Raw genomic sequence first — 10,006 nt, 5'->3', positions numbered from 1 at the left:
CTTCGTCTTGATGCGGTGATCATTTGACCCAAGTTTAATGAAAATACTTCAAGGGGTTTAGGAGATATAGAGTGGACACAAAATGGAAGGCTCAAACTTTTGACCATAAGTTGTGACCTTGACCTTGAGCCGGCACAGCTGACTCATAAGTTCTGCACATCGTTTGATTGAGGTGATTATTTGACCCAAGTTATATAAAATTCCTTCAAGGGGGTTAGGAGATATAGAGCGGACACGAAATGGAAGGCTAAAACCTTTGACCTCGAGTTGCGACCTTGACCTTGAGACGGCTTGGCTGACTCATAAGTTCTGCACATTGCCTTGATAAGGTGGTAATTTGACCCAAGTTTCAAATGAATCCTTCAAGGGAATTAGGAGATACAGAGCAGACACAAAATGGAAGGCTTTAACCTTTGACCTTCAGTTGTGACCTTGACCTTGAGCTGGGATGGCTGATTCATGGGTTCTGCACATCACCTTGATGACGTGATCATTTGACCAAAGTTTTATAAAATTCCATCAAGGGGTTTAGGAGATACAGAGTGGACACAAAGTGGAAGGCTCAAACCTTTGACCTTGAGTTGTGACCTTGACCTTGAGCCGACAAGGCTGACTCATGGATTCTGCACATTGTCTTGATGAGGTGATCATTTGACCAAAGTTTCATGAAAATCCTTCAAGGAGTTTAGGAGATACGGAGCGGACACAAAAGTGTTACAGACAGACGGACGGAAGGACGGACGGAGACCATTCCTATAACCTCCCACCACTTGTGGTGGGGGATTAATAAACAAAATTAGTCCACAAAATGTAGATGTATAAAAGAATATACACTCTTGCATGGAGATTGTAACTGATCAGGACTGTCCACCTATCTCTATCTGTTTTTCTGATGAAAATTCTTGTAAAAAATAAAGAAAAGATGAAAAGCAAATGATATTTTATTATCTCATACAATGAAGCATGTAGATGTGAAATGTGTTTGTCTTTCAGACAGTTACACCATGACAAAATAACAGTACTAATTGAGCAGGGTGATTGTTGTTCTCTTGGCATGTTGCACAAATGTTTTTAAAAAAAAGTCAATTAAAAAGTAGAACCACCTAGAGTTATAGTTCTTTGATTCTGCACCCCCTGTCACTGACCTTTATCAATATGTGAAGTATGAAGTCAATAGCTTACATAGTATTCAAGTTATGCCCTGTACAAGGCTTTCAAAAAAAAAAGGAAGATATGAGCTACCACTAAATGTGACTCCAAGCATTTGCAAAGTAGAACAACAAAGAAAAAAACACTGAACCTTTTTTTTAACAATTTAAAGCAAAATTATTGCAAAATTAATTTATTGAATTTAAATCATTAATTTATATAATGATCCTAAAGTTAAGCATAAAGTCTCATTACAGTCTATGTGTAAGGCTTAAGAAACATAGGTGAAAATGTTGATTTTGAGACCATTTGCAAGTGCAAAAATGGAAATTATGTTCTTACATGTTATCATGTATTTGAACTTTCTGACTATTCTCAAAAGCTTTGTTAAAGTCACAATGTTACACCTTCACTGGTTTCACAGATATTCAGAGAAAAACAACAATTCTGGTGCATTTTCAAATCCAAGGCAATAATTTTGTCAAAATCATACACAGAATTATGATACTGTATACAAACACTATGATCTAAAAGAATCTGGTACAGTTTCAAACTAATGCATGCCTTGATAACAAAAATATCGAAGGAACTGACTGATTTTTGGTTTTCAAACTGAAAAGGGAAATAATTTTGTAAAAGCGAACTTGGTACTGTAAAATCATTTAATTTCTTTAAAAACAGCAAATTCATGGGGATATGAATCTGTGATTTTCAATTTTTGAACATAAAATGAATTTACTTGTTTGTTTGGATTAAATTTTGCAGATTGACTCGACCATGAAATCCATAACAAGAGGGCCATGATGGCCCTTTATCGCTCACTAGAGTTGATCTGGCCTACTGACATAGTTTTTGACCCCACATGACCAAGCTTCGAATTTGACCTAGAGATCACCAAGACAGTCTGACCAAGTTTCATAAAGATTGGGTCACAACTGTGACCTCTATAGTGTTCACAAGCTTTTCCTTTGATTAGACCAGGTGACATAGTTTTTGACCCAACATGACTTCAAGCTTGACCTTAAAACCAACAAGAGAAACATTCTGATTAAGTTTCATAAAGATTGAGTCACAACTGTTGCCTTTTAAGTGTTCACAAACTTTTCCTTTGATTTGAAAGAGATTATCAAGACAAACATTCTGACTAAGTTTCATAAAGATTGAGTCACAACTGTGACCTATAGGTATTCACAAGCTTTTCCTTTAATTTGGCCTACTGACCTAGTTTTTAACCCCACATGATTTAATATCAAAAGTGACCTTAAGATCATCAAGGCAAACAGTCTGACAAAGTTTCACAACTGTGACCTATAGAGTGTTCCCAAGCTTTTCCTTTGATCTGGCCTACTGACATAGTTTTTGGCTTAACATATGCCAGATTCAAACTTGACCTAGAAATCATCAAGATAAACATTTTGGCCAAGTTTCAAAAAGATTGGGTCACAACTTTGGCCTCCAGAGTGTTCACAAGCCCTTTCCTTTGATCTGACCGAGCCTTGTTTTTTTATCCCACATGACCAAGATTCGAACATGACCTATAGATTATCAAGACAAACATTCTGACTTATTCTCATGAATTTTAAACTTTAATTGTGGTCTCTAGAGTACTGACAAGATTTTCTTTGATCTGGCCTAGTGACCTAGTTTTTGACCCAACATGACATAGTTTCAAACTTGACCTAGAAATCATGAAGACAAACATTCTGACAAAGTTTCATAAAGATTGAGTCACAACTGTGTCTTATAAGGTGTTCACAAGCTTTTCCTATGATCTCACCAGGTGACCTAATTTTTGACCCCACATGACCCAGAATCGAACCTGACCTAGAAATCATCAAGACAAACATTCTGACAAAGTTTCATAAAGATTGGGTCACAAATGTGTTGACGGACAATGCACATCGCATGCCGCTGGACAATCACCGCTCACAATAGCTCACCTTGAGCACTTTGTGCTCTGGTAAGTGCTCTGGTGAGCTAAAAATTAGTCCCTCATGAATATTAATGATTTCACAGTATGTGAACTTGCATGATGACCCTTAAAACAGTTTAAAGTTTCAATATGATGTAATTATGTGTATGTACCAGATATATTCAAGAAAATCACTTTTTGGTTGATCAGACAATATTTTTTTTTTAGTTAAAAAGGACAATAATAATAGATAATGTAAAAATGCAAGTCAGATTTCTCAGACTTGGTATATGAATATGACTTACAGAATTAAGTTTCAAAATTAATCCTCCATGAATATTAATGATTTCACAGTATGTAAATTTACATCTATCAGAAGTTTCATCAAAACCTAAAAATAGAACTTTTGAAAAGAAAGGTAATCAAAACTTACTTTTTCAGGAGATTAAAATAATGAAGACTTGGTACAGGTCCAACATTTTTTAACAAGAGCTGTCCGTAAGACAGCCAAGCTCGACTATTCAAAATATTGTCCAAGAAGCAGGAAAATATTACCCAAAAAGGTTAACTATCAAAAGATTTTTAAGTTCAAAAATGGGAATAATTTGACCAAAATGCATATCAGTTATGGGACTTGCTGCTATCAACTAGTTTTATAACCCCGAAGGCACATGTGAAGTTTCAATATTAATCATAACTCCTGAATCCATTAAGGGATCTGGCCGGTTCAAGAAAGGAAATGAGATCTTATGGTGACACAAGTTTTGTGCAAGTTTGATTAAATTCAAGTCATAAATGAAGCTGCTATTGTGCAGACAAGGTCAAAATAGCTAATTCTGGCCCTTTTAGGGGCCATCACTCTGGAACCCATAATGGAATCTGGCCAGTTCAAGAAAAGAACCAAGATCTTATGGTGATACAAGTTGTGTGAAAGTTTGGTTAAAATAAAATCATAAATGAAGCTGCTATTGTGCAGATAAGGTCAAAATTATACAGGTGATCCGAATCTCTTTGCTGTAGCTTCAAAAACAAGAAAGTAGGTCAGGGTTAATAATATTTAAGACGAGTATTGAAATCTGTTTCAGATAATTTTTGAAGTGTTTTTTCTACATAACGCATACAAGTGACCCCCTGGGCAGGGCCTCTTTTCACCCTAAGGGCGTAATTTGAACAATCTTGTTTGACAACCACTAGGCAATGCTACATACCAAATATCAAAGGCTTAAGCATTGAAATTTCAGACAGGAAGATTTTTAATTTTTTTTTCCTATAAAGGTGTATGTAAAACCTGGGTGGGGCCTCTTTTCACCCCAGGGTCATAATTTGAATAATCTTGGTAGAGGACCACTAGGCAATGCAATATACCAAATATCAAAAGCCGAGGCCTTGTAGTTTCAGACAAGAAGATTTTTTAAAGTTTTTTCCTATTCAAGTCTATGTAAGACTTTGGATCCCCGGGGCAGGGCCTCAATTTGAACAATCTTGGTAGTGGACCACAAGCCAATGCTACATGCTAAATATCAAAGGCCTAGATCTTGTGGTTTCAGATGATATTTTAAAGGGTTTTTTCCCATATAACTCTATGTAGAATTTGGGACCCCCAGGGCGTGGCTTCTTTTCACCCCTGGGGCATAATTTGAATAAACTTCATAAAGGACCATTAGATAATGTTATATGCTAAATATCTAGGCTCTATGCTTTGTGATTTTGGACAAGAAGATTTTCGAAGTTTTCCTTAACCATGTGACCCCCAGGGTGGGGCCATATTTAAACCTAGGAGGATAATTTGAACAATCTTGGTTATGGACCACTAAATGATGCTACATGCCAAATATTAAAGCCCTATGACCTGTGGTTTTGAACAAGAAGATTTTTAAAGTTTTTCCTTTCAGTTGCCATGGCAACATGAGTTCTGTATGGAATTAAATTCTTTGAAAATCTTTAAAGCGGACCATCCAAGGAACATCCCTGTAAAGTTTCATCAAAATTGGCGTGGTGGTTTAGGAGATGTTGTTTAAAGGAAAGTGTGGACGACGTACGATGGACGGTGAACAATCACAATAATTCACCCTGAGCCTTTGGCTCAAGTGAGCCAAATCACATTCTGCTGGATACATCTTAACAATTCTTATCAGAGACAGTTAATATGGAAATTAACAGCACTACAGTGTTTATCCAAACTATAAATAAAGCAACAGTTCTGTTTTTCTTAACAAGAACAAGAAAAATATCTACATGATATGATAAATGCTCCCTGAAAATGCTTAATACATAATAATAGTCCATAATAAATAACGTATAAAAAGTTACAATAAATTGGATGGAAACTAGGAGGAGTTAAGTAAACTTTTCTGATAAAGTTGTAACATTTCATAGTGAAAAGTAGGACCATTTCTCCCCAAAAATCATCAGACATAAAACTCCTGATGAAATGCTCATGTTTACTTCATGCTGATGATATAATATATACCTAGTTCCTTTTCAACTGGACAGAATCTGTAGGAGAATAAAACCTGTTTTTACTAAAACAAAATATTTATCAGTTATAACATTGACAAAATATGTAACAAGAGGGTCATGATGACCCTGGATTGCTCACCAAAGTAATATGAGCCAAATATTTCAAATGGCAAACTTATGCAAAAAATATAAATAAAGTAGGTCAGTATGTCACATTTATGGTCACTGAAAGTCAGTTTTAAGATCTGTGGCCTAAACTGTACATGTCATCCAAATTTCCAGGTTGTACCGTATAGCAGGTAAATTTTGCGGGGTTTTATTTCTGCTAAATCTACGGGTCGAGGTTGTCACGCAGAAAGTAAAGTGATTATATATGAGCCGTTCTCCAGCAAAACCGGGCTTAATGACATTTTTTTCGATTTTTAGGTTTTGACATTTTCCAATTTATCAAGCTTTAACAAGTATGACTGTGAAAACCGTTTTATTCTATATAGATAAGTTTTTTATTTATAGAGTTTTAAAGTTACATGGTACTATGCGCAGGAACGTCAAAAATGCGCTGTTATGACGTCGTGATAACGTCGCAAAGAGCTTTATAAAATGTGTTTCGGTGTCAGTTATAATTACTATTCAACATTATTCTGCAGGCTATAACTATAGGAGAAAACACTTCTTCTGTCAAAATAAACGTCTTATTCAGTATAAGATACATACATGTATATGGTAATTCGTCTTTCGTTTTGATATACATGTAGATCTAGTGATCATTGCGATTTTAAAGTAACTAACCCACAGTTTTCCAAGATTTTTTCAACATATTCATTTTCACCAAGTTTGAAGTAAAATGAATATGTAACACTGAAAAATGATAAAGTTGGTGAAAAGAAGAAGTAAATATCTGTAAAAACACAAAAATAATGTATTTGTTTACATTATTTGAAAAGCGTTGCAACGATTTACTACTGTTTTCACAATATATTTTGTCATTCATAAGGACATCTTTGACAAATTCATATCTCAATTAGTTTATGCCACTAGCAACTTTCAGAATAAACACATACTGATTTTTGAAAGAAAAATATTTTCGTCAAAAATGTGTGGGTTAGTCCCTTTCAAAACATGGGAGTAAAACTTAATTTGTATATAAAATTCTTGAGTCTCATCGATTTTGCCCTTTCAAGAAACAATGTCTGTCTAGTTTCACATTTATTTAACATTATATTTAAACATATTGTTATAATAACAACGTAAATATAACAGCAAAAATTAAATAATTACTAATTACTTATCGTTTTAGTCAAGACGTAACAGTACATATGAGCCCCGACACGAGAAAATGTGTCTTCGGGAATCTTCGTGAATTTCCGGAAAGTGTTTATTTAGGCTGTCCTGAGCATTAATACACCTGAAAATTGCATCTTCAGGTAGAATAAGCCTTCTTTGACGTAACAACGAACAATGTGGGCCCTGATCTTACTGCGCGGATGCGCATGTTGATCCGGGTCCACGCTGGTCGCAAAGCCTCGAAGATTCCCGAAGGCACATTTTTCCGTGAAGCGGCTCATATATATTCCAATTCAAGTGTCTACAAATGTCAAACAACTACTGATCACTAGGCGCTGGGCACGTGCTATCCTGGTGCATTGGGCGTACATAAGGTCTGACGGCCTTATAAAGGTAATCCTGGCGTTCTCGTGTAAGTCCATGGGCAGGGATAACTGTTGGTAAGTCGTCTGCTGGAAATACACGATCCTGAGACCGCAGCACGTTTACAGTCGTTTCATCTGTGTCTCTGTTCTCTTTCACAGTTACTACACCAGGTTTGTCAGAAGACATCTTGAAGTACTGGTACTTCCTGCATGAAGAAGAAAATGAAGTATTCATCGAAAACAAATAAAGCTTTGCCTTTTATATGTATACAGCTTTGCAATAAATTACTTATTCTGTAACGCACTCTTGTGCAACGTGATTACCATTACCTAGCATTTTTGGATAAAATCAGTACAAATTATTTTTTTTTTTGCAAAAGAAGCATTTCGTTGATACAGCTTGCTTCTATGGACATAAGTGGCTTTGTAAAATATCATAGCTACCTTATCCCACGCATTGGTTTAATAACAGGTCCCAAGAACGATTTCCAGTCACGCCATTGCCAAGCAGGATATCGAACAGCTTCATTTGTAGCAGACGACATATCAACAACGTGTTGCAACTGAACAAGGGAATCACAATCGGTGCGCCGGTAAAGCTTCTTTAAAGAAGCAAATCCACTGTCAACAAGGCCGTGTGCATGGCCAGGAATCTGCATATGGTATTCGATCTCCTGGTGTCTTCCTGTCATGACACGCCACATGAAATATCCAATCACATACTGATTCTTGTTCTGGCCTGGAAATAATAAAGCAAAGAAAACTTCAGTGCATGGAAATAAGTTTTTATTTGCATTAATGCACGTTTGCTTAAGGCTTCAACGGTTGAACAGAATGTTATTTTTAGTAGTGCAAATCATTAATTATTAATGAAAGTCAATTTGGTATGTTCAAAACTGGTATGTTAATAACTAATACGTGCGCACGTACTAGTACAAAACACATCATCGTACATACTATAAAGAACATCTTCGTACATATAAAGTAATACGTGCGCACGTACTAGTACAAAAAAATCATCGCACATACTATAAAAAAACATCTTCGTACTTATAAAGTAATACGTGCGCACGTACTAGTACAAAAATATCGCACATACTATAAAAAACATCTTCGTACGTATAAAGTAATACGTGCGCACGTATTAGTACAAAAATATCATCGCACATACTATAAAAAAATCATCTTAGTACGTATAAGTAATACGTGCGCACGTACTAGTATAAAAAACATTGTCGTACGTATAAAGTAATACGTGCGCACGTAAAAGGTTTTACGTGCGCACGTATTAGTTTATGCGTAAGTAGATGTTTTTTATAAACTAGTAAGTGCGCACGTAAAACATTTTACGTGCGCACGTATTACTTCATACGTACGAAGATGTTTTTTATAGTATGTGCGATGATGCTTTTTGTACTAGTACGTGCGCACGTATTACTTTATACGTACGAAGATGTTTTTTATAGTATGTGCGATGATGCTTTTTGTACTACTACGTGCGCACGTATTACTTTATACGTACGAAGATGTTTTTTATAGTATGTGCGATGATGCTTTTTGTACTAGTACGTGCGCACGTATTACTTTATACGTCCGAAGATGTTTTTTATAGTATGTGCGATGATGCTTTTTGTACTAGTACGTGCGCACGTATTACTTTATACGTACGAAGATGTTTTTTATAGTATGTGCGATGATGCTTTTTGTACTAGTACGTGCGCACGTATTACTTTATACGTACGAAGATGTTTTTTATAGTATGTGCGATGATGCTTTTTGTACTAGTACGTGCGCACGTATTACTTTATACGTACGAAGATGTTTTTTATAGTATGTGCGATGATGTTTTTTGTACTAGTATGTGCGCACGTATTAGTTATTACGTGCGCACGTATTAATATAAAAAACATCTATGTCACCTCTGTGCCACCGTACGTGAATAAAGCATTATCAATCTAATTACTATAGCTTTATAAGACCTAAGTGAATCATTGAAAACTGTAGCTCTACTGTTTACTGAAAAGTGGTTATAAACTTTTTCTTCACATAGATTTAAATGCGTTTATTCCTTTAATATTGTTTTATTATTACCGATATTTGCGTACTGATATGTAAAACAATCTCACCTGGACAATTATCAGCATGTATGGCACACTTTGTTTCCCCAGTACTGTACGAATTCATGGCATAATCTATCATGGATATAACTGCATTCGGCCCATGTGTTGACGTTCCATCTTTCCCAATAGTTTCGTTTTCATCTATTAGAAAGTTCAACTGTTTAGGCATTCCATCGATCCGAAAATTATTTAAATTCATTCATTGAGTTTTTTTTTAGTTTTTTTTAAAGATGTTCTCGTTCTAGAAAGACATTTTTTCGAATAATAGAAATATCGTAATTTTATTGCGTAAAAAAAAAGAATTAAAACAAATTCCTCTTTCAGGTTTCGAACCCATGACTACCATAAAGAAACACTATAAAGACAAGCGCCTTAGACCGCTCGGCCACTGACTCAGTAGATGCAATGCAGCCGATTTTTATTGTATATAACCATAATATATCGTAAGGCAGCTACGGCCCGCTTAAATTTTTGCTTTTTACATTTTTTTTTATGTTTGCCGTGCCAATTGATCTCAACAACATATAAGCTGGTGTCTTTGTATGAAAAATAAATCTCTCAAATTGCATCGAGCGTTTAACGGAAACTTGACGATGCAATTTATATTGTGGATGGGGACACCGGGAATCGTAGAAATCTGATGATGCTTTACGCTAAATCATGAGAAAAAACTCTAAATAGATATATCTAGCGAGACAAAATTATATTTTCTTCCT

The 10,006-nt window shown here is 35.5% G+C and overlaps 1 protein-coding gene across 1 annotated transcript; it reads right to left on the bottom strand.

Annotated features, from left to right (window-relative positions):
• Window positions 1-6,703: 6,703 nt before the first annotated feature.
• On the bottom strand, window positions 6,704-9,625 carry LOC123559438 (uncharacterized). Its single transcript, XM_053518399.1, has 3 exons — window positions 9,297-9,625; window positions 7,615-7,909; window positions 6,704-7,376 (listed from the first exon to the last, which is right to left on the bottom strand). The coding sequence occupies exons 1-3, from the start codon at window positions 9,487-9,489 to the stop codon at window positions 7,124-7,126; spliced, it is 741 nt and encodes a 246-aa protein (XP_053374374.1). The 5' UTR covers window positions 9,490-9,625; the 3' UTR covers window positions 6,704-7,123.
• Between the last annotated feature and the right edge of the window lie 381 nt (window positions 9,626-10,006).

Source organism: Mercenaria mercenaria, chromosome 11, assembly GCF_021730395.1.
Source record: "Mercenaria mercenaria strain notata chromosome 11, MADL_Memer_1, whole genome shotgun sequence".
NCBI classification, from domain to species: domain Eukaryota; kingdom Metazoa; phylum Mollusca; class Bivalvia; order Venerida; family Veneridae; genus Mercenaria; species Mercenaria mercenaria.
The sequence above is the reverse complement of the archived record's forward strand: the minus strand, read 5'-3'. Positions and strand labels throughout refer to the sequence as shown.

Bases quoted from the DNA above. Each gene is read 5' to 3' on its own strand.
- LOC123559438 (XM_053518399.1), bottom strand. From the start codon at position 9,489: ATGAATTTAAATAATTTTCGGATCGATGGAATGCCTAAACAGTTGAAC. The intron at 7,910-9,296 runs GTGAGATTGTTT...TATTATTTCCAG, and splicing joins ACATGCTGATAATTGTCCAG to GCCAGAACAAGAATCAGTAT. The intron at 7,377-7,614 runs GTAGCTATGATA...TTCTTCATGCAG, and splicing joins AAACCAATGCGTGGGATAAG to GAAGTACCAGTACTTCAAGA.